Here is a 24,020-nt window from a genome sequence, read left to right on the forward strand (position 1 = left end):
TCATATCAATTAATCATTTTAACCTTTAGATGGTGTTAAGATGCAAACAGGCTACAATGCTTATTCTATTTACATGTTCTGATCATCTCTCTATGCTGTGACATTTCTATTCTAGAAGGAGCAACTGTAATCTATCAAATTTCCCCCTCAGGGATCAATAAAGTATTTCTCATCCTAATGTGGTCAGGTCAGGTTGTCAATCAGAGAGACATAATGCTAATTTTCAGGTTCATGATTTTATTTTAGGTTCCTACTACAATTGATTTACATGCTTTAATGCTCATACTGCCCACTGCAGCAGCGCTGTGTTACCACCCTGTCTGAAATGCTCCGTTTTAGGCCCCCCTCCCCAAAACCCAGTCTGCTCTGAATGGTCAACTCACACACGGCTGAGCCAGCACCGGTCCGGTCGTGTCTCTGCCTCCTGTTAGCTTTACTTATACAGTGAATATAGACTTACACTATGCAAACGACTGACATGGTTATGTAGTGTGATGTCACAAAGTAATGGAATTAGAGGCAGCACTACTGACTAGGTGTTTCAGGAGCTGTGTTTTATGTGGGACAGAGGAGCTCCCATTGGCACAGACTGGCTTTTTTAACTTCTGAGACCTTTTATATGCACAAGAACCTACGTATAGAGCACACTGAAGGGAAGGGAAAAGCATAACAGGTCTTCTTTAATACTTTAGATTTTTCCCTTTGGAGAAGTTATAATTTGGTGAACAGCCATATATACATGCCACCTTGTATCAATTATCTCAGGAGTGGAAAAATAAATGTTAAGAAGGTCTGTAGGAGCTACACTGTATACATTGTGTTAGTTCTAGCGGTCTGTTTCAGCGTCATGAAAGTAATCAAAAGCATAAATCAATGGCAACTATTTATTAGATGTAACATGGAAACAAAAGAAAAGGCAAAGAACATATTCACAAAAAAATCCTTAAATGTACTACAAGTGATCAACTGTGTTACAACTTTGTTATTGTAATTTATTTTGGATTAAGTGCAATGATTCAATTAGTGCTACATCAACAGTAACATCACAGAGAAGGAAAGTGTACAACATAATGTGAAAATGTACAAATATGTACAACAAACTCAACAAAAAGGTGAATCAGAATAACAGTACAGTCACATCAGCAGCTTCATTCATGTGTTTCTTTTCTCAATTGTAGAGGGTCAGACTATATATTTAAATATATAATACAGTCTCCATGGCAGATATCATTCATGGTATCAAATCCTAAAAGTAAGCTGTACAGTTTTTCATAGAAATGCCCTGATTTTACCCAATGTTGTGATTAGAAAGTGTCAGCGTATAATGGTGGGGGAGGAAGGAGCTCCAGTTCTGTGAAGTCAACCTCCTGTTCACTGTCATACAAAACACAATGGGACATCACAGGTCATGAGCAGAATGCATAATCTATGAGTGCTCTGCAGATATAAATAAGGATCAAACAGAGCCAAGCTTGCCGATTAGAGCAAAGAAACCACTCACGGATATGGAGGCTCCTCAACAGCATGTAAGAAGTCTGGATGAGGACAAGCAGAATGTCACGTTAACTTTGAACTGTCTCTGCAGCCTCTCCTGCACCATGTCTCCAGGTTACAGGAATCAGATAAATGTACAGACACAAGTTGTTTTCCATTAGAGGCAAGACGCCAGTGTTGAGACTGTTTAAAGAGATTTGTAAGCACCCTCCTCTTAGCTTCACCATTATCAGTGAGAGTGACATAAGTGGTGACAACAGTGGAGTCATGGAAACAATTAAACTCTCTGAACTTACTTGGTGTCTCAGCACTTTTCATAGGATAGAATGGATAAAAGGAAAGAAATAAATAAATAAGTAACTTGAGAAACATTTTTATATCATTAACATCTTTGGAATATGATGTCAGTGGACTTCAGGAAGAAAGTAATGGTTGCGATAATGGAAAAGAGTACTGTACTTTGTCAGGGTGGCTCCTCCACTATCAGGGAAGTCACTGAATTCATCTTTGCTGTGTTGGAAGAAGATGGCTAGTTTCTGCAGGGCCTCATGTCTGGTCCTAAAGGGTGAACACAAGAAAGTGTTAGGACTTGTTTTTAAGGATGCACGATATATTGGACAGATAAATTATCGTCCCGATAATGGAAAATTTACACTATCAGTTAAAGATAATACAGATAAGATGAGATAATACAAAGCCAAACCGCTTTTGTTGGCTTAACAAGTGCAGCATCTACACACAGTACGTGGTGGTATGCACCTTAACAGTTGTTTTGTGAGCAGCCAATAAACACAGAAGACGAACAGCAAACACGCTGTTTTCTCCCTCATAACACCAAACTGCTGCACCTGTGTAGTGCCACACAATGTAGACATGAGCCAACCATGTCATCACTGGTGTGAACTTTTTTTTTTACAAGAACACAACATGAGGGAAAAAGTCTTCAAGCTTCACCATAAAATCTTATCACAGCTGTGGAATATCAAATAAACCATCTTTGCTCACTACATCTTAGCCTTTCTTACACTCAGGTGTGCATGAAAAAGCATAAAAATGTTGGTTTCTATTATCGGTTATCATATCGGCTGAAAAAAAATCCATATCATGCATCCCCACTTGTTTTACTACTGAACATACTAGTTTTCATATTCATCAATGGCCTACAGGGGGCGAGGCGCACCCGTACAAAATACTCTAATCCAATGCAGTAACTGTGAACCACTACCTGATGGACCTTTTTCACAGCAGACATTTTGGCTTGTCAAAGCAGGAAAAGCCCAGGTGGAATTTATAACATTAATGAAGGCTGCATTCCACTTAGGTTAGCTCGTTCCAGGGCTCTGGTAATGTGCATGCTCACTCACTGACATGCCTTCCTGGGACACTTAATAGAAAGGAGCCATCATTAGTGTTATTGGTCACACCTGTGCTTTTCCAGCTTTGACAAGTCAAAATGTTTGCCATGAAAAGGGCCTAGAAATTCCCCCCGAATCACTGATTTAAAGGATAAATTCATCTGAAAATTAAAATTCAGCCGTTATCCACGCAGTCTCATGTTGATGGAAAATAAGGTGAAGTTCTGTAGTCCATAAAACATTTGTCGAGCCTCACAGCATTATCACACACAACTGCAGTGGATGGGGACTTCTTTCAAAATGGAAAAAAACAAACATTTAATAGCTCCATACAACTCGTCTGGCGTAATCCTGGTCCCTGAACGTTCTGAGTTCCAAAATGGATTTGAAATTACACCCTCAACACACGGTCGAGCTTGTGCATCTGACACTTCAGACAGGGTGTGGGTTTTTGGCCTAGCCGCTACAGTAAGGATTTGGCTTAAAGATGGGTGTAAATAGTTACTTTTTCAAATGAATTTGGGATCTCAGAACTTCTGGAGACTTGGACTATGCAGTATGAGTTGTATGACACTGTGTACTTTTGGTTGTTTTTTAAAAACATTTAAAAACAAGTCCCCAACTACTTCAGTTGTTTAGGAGAATGCTGCAATGCTGTTTTGCTGTGAAGCTCCAAAATTGTTATGTGGACTACAAAACTTCCCCAGACTGAACTGATATTTTGAATACATAGACCAGTGCTGGCTTGTTTCTTATTTGAATGCTTTGATAAAATGGTTTTGGGCTGCTTGTGATTAATTAATTAATTTGATTTAATTAAACAAAAGAAACGTGCCAAGGTATCTACTTCGACACCTGAGACTCACTGTGTGTGTAGGTCCTCCAGGTTGGCATCGCTCAGGGTGTGCTGGGCGCCGACATGGCCACATGCTATCAAAGCCAACACATGAATGGCAGAGGTGGGTGGGTGGGCGAAGGAGGGTTGGGGGTGAGTTATGTAAGGACAGTAAGATGGAGTAAAGGGAGGGGTGTCAGGAAACGACATGGTAAAAGTGCACATCAAAGGCATGTTACAATCTGCTATATGTCAATGCATAGCATGAAACAACCACTAAACCAGAAGGCTGAGAGCAAGAAAAAAAGCATCTTCTGTTCTCATGTTTTCACTTCAAAAGGACTGGACATAAAATGCACTCACACATCTCGGGCAGTGAGGCAGTTTGCTGGGGAAAGCTTCTATAGAGTGAAGACAGAAAATAATTATATATACACTGTGTGATACATAAATTCAATCATATATTTCAGAGGGAATGAATTAAATGTACTCTTATGTGGCCAAGCCACAGCAAAGAACATGTAACTTGTCAGTCTTACTGGCTTTCATTGAAGGGAGAGAGGGTCTCATCTTCACAGGCCCACTCCTCACTGTCATCTGTGACTGTGGAAAAACAAATTTGTTTGATTAAGCACAGTGTGCATGTTGATAGATGTTTGGCAGGGTAATATAAAAAAGGCCTCAGCTTACATGGAATTCCTTCACAATCATAAAACAACACAAGGCTGTCAAGCAGATGACAACTAGTTAAGTTATTCAGGCCAGGCTTTGGCCGTGTGAGACTTTGGACTTGTTGCCAGTCTGTGTACCTGTTCTCTGTCAGTCAACAAGCCCATACATTATATCAACCAGTTTACTTTGTATTTGCTGTCTTTATTAGGTTGCAGCTAATGTAAAGTTATGCTTAGAGGACACAGTACAACCAAGCTAGCAACAGTAAGTCAACCATAGAGTTTCATGTGTTTGGGCAGAGGCTGCCGATACCCACAGCTGCTTGTTAGTACAGGGTGGCTCGAGGATCTGCAAAACAAACATAAGAGTTATGATTTATTGATCATGACACATACTGATGGACTGGCAAGCAAAAGCTGGTTACAAACTGTTTTTAATTGAGAAACCAAAGATTATTATCAGCGAGCTACCCAGTACCTGCTCCCAATGCTGATGGTATCTCCCTCCATGTTGCCTCCTCGTCCAGCTGCTTGGGCCTTCTTGCCAAGTTCCAGCATCTCCTTGATATTTAGTTCCACATTCATGACTGAAATATAACCGTCTGCAACACCAGAAACAGAGCAGAAACTTAGCAAAAATTGTGCATTTTAAAATGAAAATGTACCAGTATGGGTGGAGATTAACACTATAAAACAAAACACTACGTCTAAACTCACACTTGTGGTTGGCGTCTCGGGCCAACCATTTTCCTTTGGGGCAGCTGGTGGTGCGAATGATGCCGACTGTGTCCCCGCTCTTTACAGGAAGGTCATTCTTACGAACCTTGTTAGCCACCATCACCCTGGCGTGGTACATGGGCTCCTCTTCACCGGTCACCTAGAGAAAGAAAAATCTCAGCAATAAGAGTGCTGTCATGCATGATGCCAAGGTCAGAAATGATTGTAAATAACAGCCTTGAGCTGATTTGTCCATATTTTTTTTTTTTTTAGAAAAAGTCAAGAAGTCAAAGTCTACCAATACTGAATAAAAATAATTACAGGCCTTACTAAAGTAATTGATTGTCTAACTTACTTTGAACTTCTTTTTCATTTCATTTTCCTTCTTCTCCCTTTCTTTTTGTTCCTTTTTCTCCTTCTCGATTCGCTGCTTCTCCCTCTTCTTCCGTTCTTTATGTTCTGCAGTGTTGGGGCTTTGGCTTCCTTTACTGAAAACAAATTGAACTGTTCAGTGGCAAAAAGGAACTTACTTCCCATAAAGGCTAGATGTACCGCCTGAAATATAAATGGGACCATATGCTGGTAAGAAAAAGCTTTTTTAGTGTGAAAACAAAGTGAAAAGGCTGTACAACGTCATATTTTTACCAAAACACCAGTGGGAGAGGGAGATGTGTAACATACCTGAGGACATGATTGTGGGCCGAATGAGCATGTTCTCCTGATACACCAGCCCTACAGTTTGATCACATAGGAAGAAGAAAAATCAATGGCTGTCTTCCATCTGGCAAAAAAACGATTTTAATGGTAAAAAACAGGACTGTATGTTTAAAAAAAACACAAAGACATACCACGGATTCCGCGGCCATATGTTTAGACACGCTTCCTCCTTCTTGAAATAAACACACATGATTTTTAATTGACCACAGATTGTTCCAAAGGGAATACAGAGAGTTAAACAAAGTACGTTTCTCCAGTGTGTCTCTGGCCATAAACATTAACTGTTCTTTTACTACTTACTCACACTCATTACTCAAAGTGGATTGGATTAAAAATTTTGTTACCATGTGGTGGTTGTCAGCATAGGGATCTGTAAAAAGAGTTTAACAGGGAAAATAAATGTCTGCAAAAGGTCTTATTTTGTGAAGAAACACTGTCTTAAGAAAACATTCTTACTCTTCAGACCACCTTTACGTTTACGTGAGTTCTGGCCCAAGACGAATTTGTGGATGTTCTCGACATCCTCATACACATTATCGCAAGCTTCATAGTAACTGTCCTGTTGATACACACTACAGAGGAGGGAAACAATAAATTGTCATTAAATATTGAAATGTCAAAAAAAAAAAAAAAAAAAAAGAATCCAAGTGATTGCAGGTACAACAAAACTCACCTTGGATGTGGATTAATCCCATCATCCACTGCTGCATGGTAACTATTGTCTGTGTCATGTGCAGCAGACTGAGACTCAGCAGCTCCCAGATAAGTCTCATCAGCTTGAGAGTTGGACTGAGGGTCTAGGCTCGCCTCCTCACTCTGAGACCACTGCTCTGGCACAGCATGCTCTGGGAACTCTGAAAGGTTTATTGGTGCAGGGAAGCTGGCTAGATCAAGGGATATTATGTTGTGACTGCCAAGGTTCACATCTTGGATGCCAGAGCTCATAAGGGGCTCTACAGGGTCACACCCTGACAGGTCAGGTAGTGAATGCTCAAAATCGGAGACCCTGCAGTCATCTGGTACAAGAAGGTCAGTGCCGACTACATGCAAGGCCTCCAGTTCAAGTGTACCAATGTCAACAGTTTCACCCTCTGCTGTTTCCATCTCCGAATTCTCAAAGTCGGGAAACTCTGGAGCGTCGAGTACAGATGATGGGGCCTCAGACTCTGGCTCTTCAATTGGTGCTTGGCTAAGACCTGGAGACACTTCTATAATAAGAAACCAAAATCAGCACTTGAACAGATGTTCAACTTTACCACAAATAAGTATAATGTAAACTGCAGCACAAATAATACAGTCCAAGTAAATTACACCTCTACGCTGTCATATTCTTCAGTCTGGAGCCACAAGAGAGGGGAAACAAAAGCTGACCTAAAAGGGCAGGGCAGGGCGAGAAGAGCTTTTACCTCCACTGAGGCCAATTTGCAACTGCAAACTTCATGGTCAATGCTACGGCTTGTTCTTGTGAAGCTTACATTTTGAAAATTTGCTCTTAATATATCTGGGGTTGGTTGCAGGCAATTCACATTTGGATGTCAGTAAGCAGTGATGGAATGCAAAAGTACATTTACTCAAGTACTGTACTTCAGTGCAATTTTAAGGTATTTGTACTTATGCATTTACATTCTTTCACACTGCCACATCACTTAATTTTAGAGGCAAATGTTGTACTTTTCACTCATCACATTTATTTGATAACTTCTCGTGACTTTACAGACACATGCTGCATCAGAGCCAAAGAAATGCTTTTTTAAATAAATTAATTTGATCTGCAATCAGATTTTAAAAAAGCACACACACACACAAAACAGACAGCATTCCTACACCTCTTTCATGGTCAATTAAAGTATTATCAAGCTTTTCCAGACAGAGTTTGGCTGACTTTTTTTTTTTTTTCTTTTTGATGGCCTTTAATATTAGAGTATTCTGGCCATATATAACTACCTGACATACATCTTAAATTACCAAAAAAAAAAATCAAAAAAAAAAAAAAAAAAAAATCACACACTATGATCCGCTATGATGGCAGAGCATGCCCTGTCTGCCCTCTTTTCAAAATGTGTCACCTGTGTGTAAGTACACATCCTGTATAATCTGGCTGAGCTGATACAAAACACTCAAACATTGACTAAACAAAACTTCTATGTCGATAAAATCATTGGTTCTCGGCTGCTCTGACTTCTCTATTCAAAGTCAACCCTTTCAAGCAGATAGCCATTTATTACTGAAGTAATGCAGTTTCAATTTCAAGCAGTTTCAAGCACTTTCTCCAAACTCCAAGCACTTTTTAAACCTTGAACACACATTGAAATTCAAGTGTTTTCAAGGATTTCCAGCACCTGTACAAACCCTTCACTGATTCCAACAATCAGAAAAATGCTGAATATAAGTTTGGATAATTGTCCAGGCCAATAATCGGTCGATCCATTGTATACAGTATATAAATACATGTAAACATGTACATCTAATAGCCAATACAGAACTTTTTGTATAGGTGAGTTGCCCTTGCTTTCACCACAGTAACATTTTAACAAGATATCTTTACTTTTACTCAAGTATGACTGTGAGTAAAAGTACAATCAATTGCATGATACAGTATGTGAAACATAGGTTAAACACACAGTAAAGCCAGCTGGCCAAAAACTAGTTTCCCAGAATTCCCCTCTCTCCCTTCTGAGCTCCCGTCTTGAAGGAGCTGCAGTCTTTAGTAAATGTCTCTCTATCCTGGGTCACCACAGTATTGCATTGCCACATGGAGTGATCGTGTTTCTACAGTTGGCTATGTTTTGCCACTATTGAATTTTACTACCACCTACTGGACTTTAAGATGTATGGCATTTATTCCGCCAAGGCAAGTGAAAAATAATTTGTGCATTTGCCCCCTGAATCAGATCCGCTCCAAAACTTAAAGGGTTCTTCTGTGGCCCATGCTACACCCTTCCACTAACTTACAGAAAAAATTGGGGAGGTAATTTTTCCATAATCCTGCTGACAAAAACACCAAAGACACAAAAGCAAAAACATTAATGCAAGTCAACATACCGTTAGCGGTGGGTAGATGGTAACAGCTGAGATCTACAAAAGGGGGTCTGGTAGGCTTCGGTGACAGTGGCCCCAGTGAGCTCAGGTCAGGTAGAGGCTTCTTTGGAGGAACAGAGGGTGGGTGAGGTTCACCAGTCCTGACAGAAGGAGGTTCAGATTTATCCCTGCCAATCTGCGTATCCAACACAGGCCCTAGCCATCGGGAAATACACAAATCACAATTGCTTTAGAAAACTTATCTGAAAAATCAAGTCTAATGTGGAAAAAGAAATGTGTATCACTGAATGTAACTCACTGCTTGCAGTATTGGCTTTGAAGAAAGGCCGAGCAGAAAAACAAGCCAGGTGTGGGAGACACACTGGTGGCGGTACAGGTAGCTCTGATTCAACCCTTTCACCGTTCTTTGGTGGCGAAGGGAACAGCTTGTCTCTTGAAATGTAGTCGGGGGAACGCAAGATCTTAGGTTTGGAGATCAACATCTGCCTGCGTGAAAACTTCTGCTTGGCCCGCTCCAAGGTGCTGATGATTTTGTTGTCAGAGTCAACACTTGTGTCTGAGATATCTGGGCTGGAGTGGGGTAAATCTCTGGTTGATTGGTCACCCTGGAGATAAATCCCATCTTCTGTGGTTTGTTTTTCCACCGAGGATAACTCGCAGGGAGCGCTGGAAGGTCTGGTGGTCAAATCAGCGTATGTAGGCTCCTCTCTGTTTTCTGAGCTGACTTTTGATGCTTTGGCTGACTTGAAAGGAAGCAGCAAACCTTTCTTCTTGATCTTAGTTTGTGGCAGGACTTCTTTCCCTGGCTCTGGTTCCACTTTATGCTCCTTTCTGGCTGGCAGTTCTGTCTTCTGCTCTTTAACACGCAGGACAGGAAGCACCAGAGGCATCTGTCGGTCTTTGAGGGACTGCCTAGTTGTGCCCTCTCCATTAGGAAGCGGGGATGGGGGGGAGGTCTGCTGAGAATGTGGTGGGAAGAAAATTGGTCGCTTGCCTCCAGATGAACGCAGCCCATCTCTGAAGATGACCCGGGGAACCACTGGTGTCTTGTTTTCTACAGCGATATTAATACTGCTAACCACGGAGCTGCAGTGACCTCCAGGAGGAGGAAGGTGTTTGGGCTTCTCTGCCAGAGCTGGTCGACTGGTTTTGGAATGAGCCAGGAGGGCCTCCTCCTGAAACTTGGCCCTCAGAGCTTGGAAGCTGATCAATCCCTCCAGAAAAAATATCATCAATCATTAGATTAATAAGATGTCTGTTACTTTCACAGACAATTTACTCAAGATGGTTAATTTAGGAAGCCAGAACCCAATGCTGACACAACATAATTGAAGGGTTGGTTTACCAAAATTACAAGCACCCTTTTCTCACTCACTCTCTTGTGGTAACTTGTTAGTATGCAGATAGTTGTGGTTTCACATGCTGAGGGTTTGAATTAACTTCTGCTTCAACCATTATACAATTTAGGTGAATGGAAATTGTCTTTGAACAATTCTTTCCCAGAAACATTAACATTGATTGCTTACAATTTAGATGATCAATCAATCATTTTGAGTCATTCTTTAAGAAGCAGATTCAGAGGGCTCTGGTTCCAGCTTTTCGAATATGAATATTTGTTGGTTTCCTTCATTTTTAACATTTGCAAACTGAATGTATTTCAGGTTTGCACTGTCAGGCAAACAAAAAAAGACATGTGAATGCATCCATTGGGGTATTTTAGGAATTGTGATGGACAGTTTTAAGTTTTCCAACATTTTATAAACAAAACTATTTACCAATTATTAATGACATTGAGGTATTTGGGTTAACCAGAATAACAGGTACACTAGTTCTCAGAAAAGATGATGCTGCTAAACTTTTTTTAATGTAATGCCTAAAGGCTGTGGGCACCACATAAGAAATTCAATTTTAACATCGTTTTGAGGTGGTGAAACCAATATTAGCTGTCTGACTAGATAACACTACCAACCCTTTAAAAAACTACACTATTTAAAACTGATAAACAAGCTGAGCCACAGACTTGTACAGCGTGAACTTGTAAAAACATGAGATAACGGCTAACTTAGCACAGGGGCGGGGTAAGAAGGCTAACTAGCTAAACTTAGCTCTTTTCTAACGGTCCTCAAGTTAAAGTAAGTCATAAAATAATCTTTATAAAGTTACCTCCTCCATTGTAGCTCTGTCTGAACATCACTGTGCAGGTCTGAACATCAGGAAAGCGGTCTAAACTGTCAGCTGCGTCGATCCAACAGAGAGTTTCTGCTACTGCAAACAATTTGAACGCGCCACCGCGAGTCGTGAGACGCACCTGCGTGCTGCGCGTGACCTGATAACGTGCCCGTTCATGCTTGACCAATCAGAAGCGTCGGAAGCGACGGTGTATGTTAAAGGGTAAATCCATTAATTTACTCATTAAAGTGTGTTTACAGGTCTTGTTGACTGCTGCTGCATTTGTGTAAACTTAGTATAAAACCTTTTGTGTCTCCAGAGGAAGCTGCATGTAATCTGATAAATTACCTCCAGTGATGTAACTCAGCGGCTACGTTGCATTGTGGGTAATGTAGGTTTTGAAAAGCAGTCGACTGGTCTTGTATTCCACTTCCACTACAGCAGACCAGACAGCCTGTCAACTTTTTTTATTTTATCTTCTTGATTTATAAAACCTGTGCCTACATTACCCACAATGCAACGTAGCCACTGAGTGACATCACTGTAGGCAATTTATCAGGTTACGTGAAATCATTTAATTTATTAAATCTACATTAAAATAGTAATACAAGTACTAATAATGATAATAATAATAATAAGAAGAAGAAGAAGAAGAAGAAGAAGTGGATCATCTCCCTGTTGGTAGTTTAAAAATGCATATTTGTGTTCCACATCAAGGTGCTTGAGGTACTAGTACTGTTGATACATTGATACAGTGTTTGAGGGGGTGATGATGGGAAATGGGGGTCATAGATCGTTAGACAAAGATTTCCCAACTGTTGTAAGAGCATGTTTACTCTTGATCAATCATTCACTGTGGTTGGTCAAGACTGCAGTGCTAGAACTCAAGAACAGCTGTTTTGTGATGTTGCATTTTAATGTTAAGGACTAGCTTCTCATTTTCAGCATGAAGATATGTATTAATATACCACTGACTTTATGCACACTTCTGTTTGTCAATGTTGGCTCTCTTGTGAATGCAACGAGGAGGCCATGGACAACTGCTGAAAACAGGTGAAGTATTACTTCAAAACTTCTTATGTTCAGTTGATATCATCAAGGTAGCAGTGATTTAATATATTCCATGCACCATGATTATAATGAGACGAATTGAGATGATAATGGATATTTTGGGGGGCCAGTGGGAATGTGACAAGGAAGACCAGAGCTGTAAACAAACCGATACCTATTGACTGTATTATGGGGAGGTGGTCATCTTGGACTGCATGTAACTCCTGCACGGACAAACAGGTAAGGACGTTTTTCTCAGTAAGTTGTGTAAAAAAAAAAAGTGGGCCTTGGGTTTACAATGTTCCTGAATCTTTGTCTTTCTCCATTCATTTAGTATCTTCTAGACACTGTTTATCAAATGTTGTGTAGCTCTGTGGAATACAGAAAATTATTGTATTTATGGTTTTGGCTCCACCACCTTGGACATAAAGCAATACAAGCGTTTTTGTGTGAATCTGTATCTCTAATGACGGTATAAGGGAGTGAGCGTACAGAGTGAGTTTAATTATTTTTGTATCTGGCTCAGTTCCGTTTCCGATACTTGGAGAGGCCCTCACAGTTTGGCGGCACTGAGTGCACTGGGACACTGTGGGAGAGGCAGCAATGTCCAACAGCAACCACACAGTGTCTGGTGCCAGATTACTGTGGAGAGAGCTTCACCTGCCTTGAAACTGGCAAGTCCCATCAACAACTGCTCAGATAGCACATTCTCTGTCTGTAGGTGTGATGAGATATTAGTACATGTAATTCTTAGTGAGACTCTCACTATCTATACAGGGCGCTGCATCAGCCAATCTCTTCGCTGTAATGGGGAGGCAGACTGTGAGGATTTTTCTGATGAAGACGGCTGTGAAACCATCAACGAGAGGAACGACAAGTGTTCTACCCTGCTGCCAATCCCTGGAGCTGAACGTGCTACTCAAGGGTGAATACTGCATAGCCATACTGGTGTTATTTTTTATTTATTTTTTTATTTGGTTTATAATTTCATCACATAAAAGAAGGTTTTAAAGGCTTGATTTACCAGGACACATCAAAATCAATATTCTTTGGCTTGCTAATTGCTGTGAAAAATAATCTCACAGGTCATCCCTTCACACCATTATTTCCTTTTCTTGATGCATGTCTCATTCAATCTCATACCTTTAGTATAAGGTGTAGTATGTAAGAATTGGCCACCAGTTGAATTCCCACTCAAAACAAATAGGGGGCAGCATATTAAAGTAACCGCTTACTGTAGCAAACATTAGCTGCGTTAGCTAGTTAGCTCAGTTAGCCATGCAGCTAGCAGTCCAGACTGGGGGCTTAGAGCACCAGGGAAATATTGGTGTTTACATCGCTAGCACAGGAGCTTTAGACCAGGATGGGCTGGGACTAGCTGGTTAGCATGCTATACATGCTTTGCATCAAGCTAGCAGCTAGCAAATACATTGACATCAATGTCCTTCACATCATATTGATCATTTTAGTTACGTTTGAAATGTATTCAACCAAAATTCTTACATATCACACCTTTAATGACCGACTTGAATTATTCCGCTCTGCCCAGCTACAACGTCTTGACAGGAGAATATATGGATCATGTACTCGACCCTAAGTACTTTGGAGGAAAGTGTGAATATGTCTACAACGGTGAATGGAGGAAATTCAGCTATGACTCATTCTGCGAGAACCTGCACTACAATGAAGATGAGAAGAACTACAGGAAACCTTACAACTACCACACCTACCGTTTTGTGGTATCGTAACGTTATGATTTATTTCTTTGTGTAACTTAAGAAATGGGCTCTTCAAACTGAGAAATTTTGACATTTTTCATGTTTGACTCGTAACAGGCTGAAGCTACGTCAGAGGGCTCTCAAGAATACTATGATGATATGATGAGCATGCTGAATGCGAGGAAAGAAATGAGTTCCTCCAATCTCGGCGTCACAGTTGGGGTCTATTATATCGAAGGGGGTTTAAGCGGAAGTGAGGAATCTGAATTTCTCCGGAACATAACGAAGCATAACAGCCAGGTATGATCTACTGACCCTCAGGTCAACATGTTTTATTGGTGATAGATAACTAGATAGATAATTGGTGTATTCTTATGTTTAAATTCCTTATTATTTATTGTTTGCAGTCCATGCTTTGGTCGTTTTATTTTCACATCAATAGTTTGACATTTTGGACGACATGCTTGTTTGCTTTTTTGTGTTCTTATGCCACACTAACAGGGTATTACCCAATAATAGTATTAATAGTATTAAGTGTCTGTGGCCGAAATAAAGATCATTATTTTGGGTATTATAACATTTTATGAATCTTTTTTAAATTATTATTAGACCAAGCTACCATTCTTACCACTGAAAAAAGAAAAATTATTTAACTCTATAAAACCTTTTCGTCCACAGGACTATGGGTTCATTCGGCTGTGGTCCAAAGTGCAAACAGCCCACTTCAAAATGAGAACAAATAATCTGATGCTTCATGAAGATTTCTACATTTCACTAATGGACCTCCCCGAGCAGTATGACTTTGGGATATACTCCCGCTTCTTCAACACATTTGGTACCCACTATGTCACGGGGGGAACTATGGGAGGGACCCTTGAATATGTTGTGGTTGTCAACAAAACATTGATGGCAAGATCAAGTACGGTGAAAGTTTGTAAATCAATATCATCTAACAACAAAAATATCATGTAAAGTAACCGTCTTGTATTTCTCTTCCTAAACCCCGACAGAGCTTGAGGGTGAACAAGCTGGTTCATGCTTCGGTGCCTCTATTGGCTTAGGCATTCCCCTCAGCAGCTATGTAGCAACGAATCTCAAAGTGGGTGTGAATTCATGTGAAAAAGGGGGATCGTATAACGAAGGTGAGACAACAAAATTCCATTGGTAGCTCAGCCGACCTGAGATCCTCATGAAGCCTTTTGTTTGAAATTGAATTTGAGTTCATTAGCTCTGATTTCCATGTCAAATGATGCGAAGGGTTGTTGCAGTAATGTCTTCTCAGTTTCTTTTACAATGTGATTTTCTTCTTTCCTTATTCAACATAGAAAAGCCCTCCAGTTCAGCTGTAGTTGAGGACATTGTCACTCTAGTGAAGGGGGGGGTCGTAGACAGAAGCAGTGGCCTGTTGGCTATCAGGAACCCTGAAACATACAAGAACTGGGGAGCGACCCTCAAATACAACCCAACACTCGTCGACTATGAGGTAACTTCCTTGAAAGAGTTGTCATTTGTGATTACTTGACATGAACAAAACACAAGTTATCGTTACATTCTCATTTTATGACCTGTGCTGCTTCTGTAGCCATCTTCTTTTCATTAACTTTTCCCTATTTCCTCCATTATTTTCCTTTCCTCCCCAATGATCCAGACCATGCCAGTTTATGAGCTAGTGCGCTTCAGCACAGCCGCTGACCATGTAGGCGCTAGACTGGCCAACTTGCAGAGGGCCTTGGATGAGTATCTGCAGCAGTTCGATTCCTGCCGCTGCGTCCCCTGCAGGCACAACGGCATCCCTGTCCTCCAAGGTACCACCTGTAAATGCAACTGTAACTCAGGCTACCTGGGTGACGCCTGTGAAGAGACTCTCAGGAGAGGTGAGACCCTTGTCCTAAGTAAAAGCAGTGGAGGTGAACGCATTCAAATCATTTCCTTAAAGGGGCACTATGTAGTTTTGAAGAAGAAATTCAATCTCAGAATTTTAATATTTACAAAATAATGATGTAGCAAAACAATCTCAGAAATATATATATTTTTTCATAAGTTAATAAACAAGCTGTTCTCAGAGGAAAATAAGGTCACTGTTTGACGCTAGAAAGATGGCAGGGTCCGCCACATATAAACAATATAAAACAGTATGAGAGTATCAATTTGGACTTCTTCCTTGCGTTAAGATCATTTTAAAACAATCTGAATGTTACTCCACAGATGTCATGACAGATGGTGCGTGGTCGTGCTGGGGGACCTGGTCAGCCTGCGCATCAGGCAGGATGACTCGGACAAGAACCTGTAATAATCCTGCGCCTGAAGCAGGCGGGGCGACCTGCCTTGGCTCCTCCTCTCAGGCTCAACGCTGTTAGAGTGCTGTTTCCTTCAGAATCAGATGCTCTGAAGTGCTAATTCGCAGAAACCAAACATGTTTTTCATTCAATACAGGCCATTCTTTGATGATCCTTCTGTTAAAGTTGGCGCTCTCAAAATGTAAAGTCCCTTATCAGGACACTCTGTATGACATACTGTGCTTCAAGTAGGAATAAATGATGAACAGACTTTCCCACGTGTGTCTTTATTGTAAATTAACAGCATCATTTGACAACAGGCTACACAGTGAGTATGAAATTGGGACTCTTGTTTCCCCCTTGATGAGGAAACGGTGCAAAACGATAACGCTAACCCTTACAGGAAGTGAATCTCAGTCCTAAACCTCATAATTTAGGTTTTTATGTTTTTAAATGTTTGAAACAACAACATCTGATCACATGTGCAAAGTTTCAACTACTTTTAACCAAACTAGAGTTCTCTCTCAGCTAGCTTTGGTGTAGTTCATCTTCTTCCACTGTGAAGTAGTGTTGCCAAAAATCTAGATTTATCAATAAAAAACTGATTCTCTATATTCTGAACAGTTGAAACACTCTCTCTTCACACACACACACACTTTTTATCTCAAAATTATTACTATGACTTTTTATCTCATATTTACGACCTTTTATGTCAAAATGATGCCTTTTCATATCCCCAAATTTTTCTTAAACTGTCGGACACAGGCTTCCATAGTTTAACACACAGCACAAGAGCCTTGTTGTATTTATCTTTAAATAAAGATCCAACACGTTATGCCCTCCATGTTGTGTCAATTGGTACTGAATACCGATATCATATCATGGTTTTACATTCTTCATTAAATATTCATTGAAGACATCATTTCCATTTATGTGAGTATGTTTTATTCAAAGTTTGTCACACTACGCACTGAGAAGACAAACACACCACAGACTAAACTTCTACTTCTTAACGTTTCTACAATTCTTTATGTCAGTGTCGACATGTGACAGCTTTAAAAGCATTCAGTCGAGTCTTCCTGCGGTCCTCTGCATGGCAGGCCTCCGTTGCTGGGCGCTGGGTTGTTGCACTGTCGACTCCTCGTCATTTTACCCCCACTGCAGGATGACCATGCACCCCAGCAGCTCCAGCTGCCGTCAATGCCTATGTCTGTCAGGAGGGGCCGTATCATATCTCATTATGTCAATATCTCAGAAGGTTTGGAGCAAAGAAAGAAACATAGTGTTATGCTGTGTGCAGTTTTGTATTTTGGATGTTGGGTGCTAACCTTTTCGCCTTTGAGTGATCTCACAGCCGCGTCCAGTGTAGCCAGTAGGACATATACAGTCACACCTGTTGCCTGTTGAGGGAGATGGAAATGCTAATTATCACCAATATCATTACCATCACTGTAATCATCATCAGAGTCACTTCATGCACTATAGTCTTGTGCCTGGGCGTAAATACCAAGCACTATCAACTGAGATACCTCTCAAAACAGCCAGCCCGTTGTTGTGGCAGGGAGTGCACCGACATGAACTCGCCTCTGCCAGGTACTCTGACAGGGCTCTCTTCAGGTTTCTTTTCAGGGTGGCATGTTGGGAGAAGTCTCTGGAGGTCACCAGCTCATACAGCGGCCGTGTCTAATGAGAAACAAATGGAACCATTAAACGAGGGCCTGTTTACTGTTCAGACTCTCTTGAATTGAGTTTTTCTTTTTAGACAACTGGAAAGCCCCACAAATGCTGAGACTGAACCGTGTTGGAGCGAGGCAGCCTATTTGTATTTGGCACAGTTGCTATCTGGCATTGTTTGCTGACTGTACTCCAACCCACTATTGATCTGTACTTTGCCTCGCTGTAATTGTGCCAATCCTGTTAGTGCCGCAGACCAACTTTTTTGTAAATGTTTTTGCATCAATTAGTCAGGTCAAATTCCCTGCACACAGTTTTATTACAGCTGCAAATTGAGATGGTGAAATATAAAGAAAAAACAAAAGGAGGTGTTAAAGGAGCACCGTGGAGTTTTGAGGAGGACATTTTAATCAGAAGAGAAAGATCTTCATCGACTGATTTTCATGTGTAACCAAACTAACTAAACAAACTCTCTTTGATATCATGACTGAATAAACAAACTGACCTTAAAGGACAACACAGTTTCATACTGTTTTACTTTATTAATATGTGGCGGACCCTGCCACCTTTCTAGCTTCCAACAGTGTTCTGGGGACCTTATTTTCCTCTGAGAACAGCTTTTTTATTCAGTCATGGAAAAAAATAAACATTTCTGAGTTTGTATTATGACCTCACTGATACTGTTAATATATTTTTTTTTACCCCCAAACTTTACTTTAATTATGTTAATGTATTAGGAGATGGTGGGAGACAGGAAACATAACTCAAATAAATAACAAGTAGATAAAGTAAGTGAGAAAGAAAGAAAAACTCACTTGTGTGCGTATGAAGTCGGGGTTATAACGCACACCCTCGCCCCAGAGCCCCATCAGCTCTGGGGTGGGAAGCTTTTTCGACACCAACGCAGTGATGGATTGACTGCTTCCGCCCTTTACCACAGCAACGAAGTCCTCCACCATGCTGCCATTGGCTGTGTCCGCTGGGGAGAGACAGATTGACTTCAGAGTTTTAGCATCAGCTCACGTGCCTGATGTAAAACAGAAGGCATTCTGAAGGGGGTTTGATAAAACATGGAAGCTCACCTCCCATCTCATTCAGCAGGCCGTCACAGGATCCACCATGAACCCCCAACGTCACATAAACACCGTATATGTTTGCTCCGGCCTTAATGCCGGCCTGTGTACAGTGCTTGTAGTCTGACAAAGAATAATCTAGAACGACAAAACTTTTCAGTCAGATGTCAGTGATGACGGGATGACAAGTTAAAGACGACGCCACTGCAGTATCTGATCATAATGATCTTTATGCATTCTTGTGATGTGAAGTAAATAAGGGAACTGAGAAATTAAACCAAATTTGATTTGCCTCAAGATGCCCAATGACTGATATCTATTACCTGATTTCTGCAGCTTCTCCTTGTTCAGGATAATGGTGTGCTCATACTCTCCTCCCAGGGATGCCTCTGTGATGTAGTGGGTGCCATAGTCTTTGTAGATCTGTCTGTACTCCCCATAAACATAGGACTGTGGCAAGGAGCGCAGGCGCTGCAGGAACTCAGAGTGGAGCATCAAATCATCCGACTTCAACATGTACTGGGCCAACTCCAGCTCCGCTGTGGCCCTCACAAAGCTGTTAGACTGGGAAGAGAATCAGCAGGATACTTTGCAGATATCTTAAATTTATTGTGGATTTGCATAAAGTGTAAATCTGTTGGGTTGGTTTTGTTTTTTGCTACTCAGTAGGTTGTGTGGAGGTCAGGAGAAAAGAAAACACAAATGATATTTCACCTTGCCGGAGGCGCGGCGAAGCTTCTGAACTGACTTGGTGTATTTGGAGTCATCTTTATGGAAGCCGAATTCAAATACGCCCGGAAAGCCGAACCCAAAGGATATACTTGTTTTGACGCTGCGCTCATTCATGGTGTAATCCATGTAGTCAGAGTACGACTCAAAAGACTTCAGGGAGAAATCATACGAGGCTTTTGTCTGAAAATACATGAGAAACAAAATAATCCCTTTTAGGATCATATTGATTAAATGATTAATGTTTGGAACATGGGATAATGAGGAAAAACAAACAATATTTAAACAATGATTATCATAAGTCAAAAATGAATCCTAGCTGAAACACACAGAAAAACATGGAAACGCTTTCTAATGAGGCCTCCTTTATGAAGAGCTATTGGGTTATTAAAGCAACATTATGTACCTCTTTCTCTGTCTCAGCGACTCCGCCACCTTATCACTCTGCACTATGTAACTTCAGTGAGAGGGTAGGATCACAGTACTGCATACATGTTTACTTCAACACATAACATTATTATGATGCAATGAGTTTTGTCTGTAGTTAGCACCTACATTACGTCTGACAAACTGTCACAGACCTGGGACTTGTATGTACGACAGTGTTGTTCCACTCAGAACCTGTGGGAGGCGCCAAATCGAACAAAATGCAAATTTGTACATAATGTTGCTTTAATGTCAAAAATCATTTACTAATGCATTATGGTAGATATAAACTAAATTAATAATATATTAAAAGCCATGTGGTTGTGAAAAATCTCTCTTTTCCTTTTAGTAGTAATCCAGTTTTAATGTGGGTTATCCACTCATTCAAATGTTTGTTCAATACATTTTGCATAATTTGCTCTGCAGCCATTTTCTGGAAGGTCAGCTGTGATATGGTCAAATCAATCAAAGGGATTCTCCACAACTTGACAGCTTTAATATTGATCCTATTTGGAACTGATCTGTAAAGTAATTATAAATGATTTAATAACCATTAGGAAAGACATTTGTTACGACTTATTGACCCGTAATAAATTGTAATGTATTACACGGTGGTAGAGAGTAACTAAACTAAATCTTGTATATCCAGTCGAACACTGGTGGACTCATGGTGCCTCCATGTTCAAAAAAACAAAGCAAAAGTGACCTGTTGGATGCCCCTATAGATGAAACATGATAAATTGCCTTCTCGGGTGCCCTTCCAGTGGACAAAATGTGGTGAAGTGCCCCTTTCAGTTCACTATAAATGCATCACGACTTTCTGGGCGCTGGTGCCCTCTTTGTTTCGGCCCCTCAAACATCCAGTCAGTCCACCGAGTCAACACTCATTATACCAAACGTGATCACCTGCAGAGTGTACTGTTGCAAGTTGTACGGCTTCCTGAATGGGACATTTTGGATGTAGTGTGGTAAGCAGCTGCCAGCGTAGTATCTGTTATCAAGCACCACTCCCTCCAGCTTACTGTCCAAGACGTTGATTCTGAAAGTAGGTAACAGCATTAACGGTGAGCAGATTGATTCGAGGAGAGCAACATGTTTCGTCCTCGAAAATCTCTGTGACTCACATTGCCGATTAAAAGGGAATGTGACTCACCCTTTGGCAAGGTTTTCGATTCCCCAATACTCGTCAACCTCCTGCCTGCAGGGCTTGGAAACCCTCTTGCAGCCCACTTCATCTGACATGTCTCCACAGTCATCCTCCCCACTGCACTGCAGAGTTCTGGGGATACAGCGACCTGGAGGAGAGGAAAGACGAGGTTGGCTTTAGTAACGGTTCGATCAACACCGCTGTACGTTAAAGCAACATTATGGAGAAATTGGCTGCTTAGCTTAGCTTAGCACAAAGACTGAAGGCTGTGTTACTGCTCTGTGGCTGTATAACACAAAACCAAATAATGCTTTATGGTTTTCCAGTAAACAAAGTGGAGTATTTGTGTTTGGGTGCAGGAGCTACCTGTCTGGGCGCAGAGGAATCCCTCACACACAGGAACATTGTCACAGGTGTAGCGGGCTGAAACGGTACAGGCCTCCTCCTGCCTGCCATGAAAATTGCACGGCTGCCCTCCAAACTGGGAAGGCTGGTCCAGTTTAGCGTAGCGATACTGGATGGTTGAGGGAATACAAACACATAAACGGTCAGAGAAACACAGAGGAAGGCTCACCACCACCCAATAAAGGTGGTGGAAGAGCTCGGAATACTGCCGCGGGGAGCTATAACAGCCGTAATCCCATTAGAGGGCTGTTTTCACTTTGTCATGTCAAGGTTATTAATCCCCCTCCTTGTAAAGTGGATGAGATAGAGCACTGAAGTACATCAGCTGAGACCATTGCCAGCTGTGGAAGTCTCTACCTCACAGAAAAAACAGGCCACAAGGGTCTAAAATGTTGAATGACTCAGATTTATCTCACAATGCAGTACATGAATAATTTATTTATCAAAATCGAATATCATTTATGATAACCGCTGCGTTACAATTGGTTAAGACAATTTGTCTGGCCAGTTGTTTACTGATATATTGAGTACACCACAGTCCATAAAACCAGTGTTTTTCTTCTTAGTGGCTTTACTGTTTTGAATTAAGAGTAACAGCTTTTTATCGTGGAAAAATCTGGCTGTCAACATGACAGTGAGCCTCTCCTTCATATAGTCTGCATGTCCAGTACTGGAGGCACTGTCGGATGACGTGACCCTTCCCAGACTGTGCAGTCACCAGGGTCCTCAACTGTGCCCCTTTACCTGCACACCATAAGGCTCTTTGTCCTAACGTCATAAATGACGATCAATCATTGTTCATTCTCAGAAATGTATTTATTTGCTTTATTGCCCAGATTTTAATGAGAAAATTGATAATATTCTCGTAATCTAAAGCTAACGCCAGCAGTTGGCTAACTTGGTTTAGCACAAATTGGAAATGGGAGGACGCAACTAGTGTGGCTCAGTCCAAAGATAAGTGAATCCAGCTATCACCTAAAGTTTCTGTACTAGTTGCAACAAGCGGAGACTCCTCGACCAGGAAATAAACTATTTTGTGTCGTTTTCACATGAGCTTGAGCATTGCTGGTCAACATATTTTGTCACATTTGAAGGCTAGCTGTTTCCCTCTGTTTCCAGTCTTTGTGCTAAGCTAAGTTTGCCAGCTGCTGACTAGCTTCATGTTTACCATACGCATATAAAAGTGATGCCAATCTTCTCATATATCTTACTAAAACTTTTCTTTTAAGGTTAAAATGTTTTTGTAAAGGATATCTTTTTAAAAATGTTTATTAAATGCCTGTAATGCATGTCTGCCACTGATTAGACACTTTTTAGATTAAATACTGAACCTTTTATGCCATAATTAAAGGGGCACTACGTAGTTTTGGAGAGGAACTCAATTTCTACAATATTAATGAGGTGATAATACAAACTCAGAAATATTAATTTTTTCCATAAGTGAATAAACAAGCTGTTCTCAGAGGAAAATAAGGTCCCCAGAACAGTTTGAAGCTAGAAAGGTGGCAGGGTCCGCCACATTTAAATTAAGTAAAACAGTCAGTTTGTTCATTATTATTTAGCCATGAAAACAAAGAGAGTTTGTTTCCTGAGTTTATGTCATATGTGTCTCTGACTGCACTAAATGCAGCACTTAAAGTCAACTATTGGGGATTTTCGTCTTTTTTACTGACAGGTTACCAGACCAACACCAGACTGTCCTGCTGGGCCCAGAATCCCATGCCATGTATAGTCACTGTAAGGTCTCTCAGGCCCGCTATCACCTGTCTGGTGTCATCATACTTACTCTTTTTTTCTGACAGGTGTCACAGCGTGACCATGCGCTCCACTCTGATAAAACACAGTCCACTGGATGAACTACCGCCCGATGGCCTGCTGAGCGAGCTTCACGAACACCAGGCTCTTCATTGCTCGCTGTGATGGCGACTTCACTGTGACATGAAGATCAAATCAAAGCAAAGGGACACTAACAGACATTTTTAGCACTGTGGAAGCAAAGGTCTCAGAATTATCTTGGTAGTGTCGGCTACTGACAGAGCTACTGATCTTAATCAGAGAAAAAATTGTCGCTTCAGTGCAGGGAAAAGTGAAATAAATTACTGTTAATCTCACATTGGAATTTTTTAAAACTACGTTCGAGCATTATTAGGATTCAGCATGTCTTTGAAAGCAGGACTATTACAATACTTAACCTGAATTAAACATGACAGGACAAAGAAAAGGGACAGTCCACTAAACAGATGAATAAATCTCCTACCTTAGCAGCACCAAGCTCAAAGAAACATGTAGCAGACAGCATTGAAAACTGCGTGCACTCATGCGTATCGCCACAGAGAGCATGGTTGTGTGTTATGCCCGACTGTGAACAAGTAGACAACACTCCTCAGCTTTCTATGTAAACACTCACTGATCGATACTGGCCTGGATATGAACTCACTGCTGCCGTTAGACTCAGACGTGGAGCTGAATACACAATCCTGCAGGCCTCAGAGCCACAGACGAGGTGTTTGGGTCTTGTGTCAGTG

At 41.0% G+C, this 24,020-nt stretch overlaps 3 protein-coding genes across 5 annotated transcripts; 1 reads left to right on the plus strand and 2 right to left on the minus strand.

Annotated features, from left to right (window-relative positions):
* Positions 1-870: 870 nt before the first annotated feature.
* Positions 871-11,151, minus strand: LOC311266519 (uncharacterized protein). Of its 2 annotated transcripts, XM_084368924.1 has the most exons (19): positions 10,992-11,151; positions 9,127-10,042; positions 8,832-9,023; positions 6,463-6,997; positions 6,246-6,361; positions 6,134-6,159; positions 5,921-5,961; positions 5,754-5,804; positions 5,428-5,560; positions 5,073-5,232; positions 4,834-4,957; positions 4,673-4,704; positions 4,224-4,287; positions 4,048-4,085; positions 3,716-3,779; positions 1,954-2,052; positions 1,791-1,804; positions 1,502-1,535; positions 871-1,374 (listed from the first exon to the last, which is right to left on the minus strand). In XM_084368924.1, exons 1-19 carry the CDS (start codon positions 10,998-11,000, stop codon positions 1,305-1,307), a joined length of 2,718 nt encoding a protein of 905 aa, XP_084225050.1. In that variant the 5' UTR covers positions 11,001-11,151; the 3' UTR covers positions 871-1,304. The 2 variants fall into 2 exon arrangements, with proteins under 2 accessions (XP_084225050.1, XP_084225051.1); XM_084368925.1 differs by lacking the exon at positions 1,791-1,804.
* Positions 11,152-11,867: 716 nt separating this feature from the next.
* Positions 11,868-16,312, plus strand: c8a (complement component 8, alpha polypeptide). The gene is made up of 11 exons (XM_084370007.1): positions 11,868-12,050; positions 12,179-12,287; positions 12,574-12,721; positions 12,825-12,972; positions 13,597-13,786; positions 13,883-14,065; positions 14,444-14,684; positions 14,776-14,907; positions 15,091-15,248; positions 15,414-15,639; positions 15,971-16,312. Exons 1-11 carry the CDS (start codon positions 11,944-11,946, stop codon positions 16,120-16,122), a joined length of 1,794 nt encoding a protein of 597 aa, XP_084226133.1. The 5' UTR covers positions 11,868-11,943; the 3' UTR covers positions 16,123-16,312.
* A 77-nt stretch (positions 16,313-16,389) lies between these two features.
* Positions 16,390-24,020, minus strand: c8b (complement component 8, beta polypeptide). Of its 2 annotated transcripts, XM_084368979.1 has the most exons (13): positions 23,933-24,020; positions 23,753-23,854; positions 23,282-23,426; positions 21,457-21,604; positions 21,097-21,238; positions 20,850-20,982; positions 19,503-19,700; positions 19,112-19,352; positions 18,798-18,926; positions 18,531-18,694; positions 17,571-17,724; positions 17,370-17,441; positions 16,390-17,251 (listed from the first exon to the last, which is right to left on the minus strand). In XM_084368979.1, exons 2-13 carry the CDS (start codon positions 23,833-23,835, stop codon positions 17,097-17,099), a joined length of 1,764 nt encoding a protein of 587 aa, XP_084225105.1. In that variant the 5' UTR covers positions 23,836-23,854; positions 23,933-24,020; the 3' UTR covers positions 16,390-17,096. The 2 variants fall into 2 exon arrangements, with proteins under 2 accessions (XP_084225105.1, XP_084225106.1); XM_084368980.1 differs by having other exon boundaries at positions 17,169-17,251; positions 17,370-17,434; positions 23,753-24,019.

This window comes from Pagrus pagrus, assembly GCF_965226575.1.
Source record: "Pagrus pagrus genome assembly, chromosome: 12".
Lineage (NCBI taxonomy): Eukaryota > Metazoa > Chordata > Actinopteri > Spariformes > Sparidae > Pagrus > Pagrus pagrus.

Excerpts from the sequence above, each read along its gene's own strand:
- LOC311266519 (XM_084368924.1), bottom strand. Across the intron at positions 6,998-8,831 it reads CCATCTACCCACCGCTAACG|AAGTGTCTCCAGGTCTTAGC; the intron begins GTATGTTGACTT and ends TTCTTATTATAG. Across the intron at positions 5,962-6,133 it reads ATGCTGACAACCACCACATG|AAGGAGGAAGCGTGTCTAAA; the intron begins GTAACAAAATTT and ends GTTTATTTCAAG.
- c8a (XM_084370007.1), top strand. The coding sequence starts at position 11,944 with ATGAAGATATGTATTAATATACCACTGACTTTATGCACACTTCTGTTT. Across the intron at positions 12,722-12,824 it reads CTTCACCTGCCTTGAAACTG|GGCGCTGCATCAGCCAATCT; the intron begins GCAAGTCCCATC and ends CTATCTATACAG. Across the intron at positions 14,908-15,090 it reads AGGGGGATCGTATAACGAAG|AAAAGCCCTCCAGTTCAGCT; the intron begins GTGAGACAACAA and ends TATTCAACATAG.
- c8b (XM_084368979.1), bottom strand. The coding sequence starts at position 23,835 with ATGCTCTCTGTGGCGATACGCATGAGTGCACGCAGTTTTCAATGCTGT. Across the intron at positions 19,701-20,849 it reads TGCAACAGTACACTCTGCAG|ACAAAAGCCTCGTATGATTT; the intron begins GTGATCACGTTT and ends ATGTATTTTCAG. Across the intron at positions 18,695-18,797 it reads CCTGCTGAATGAGATGGGAG|CGGACACAGCCAATGGCAGC; the intron begins GTGAGCTTCCAT and ends GTCTCTCCCCAG.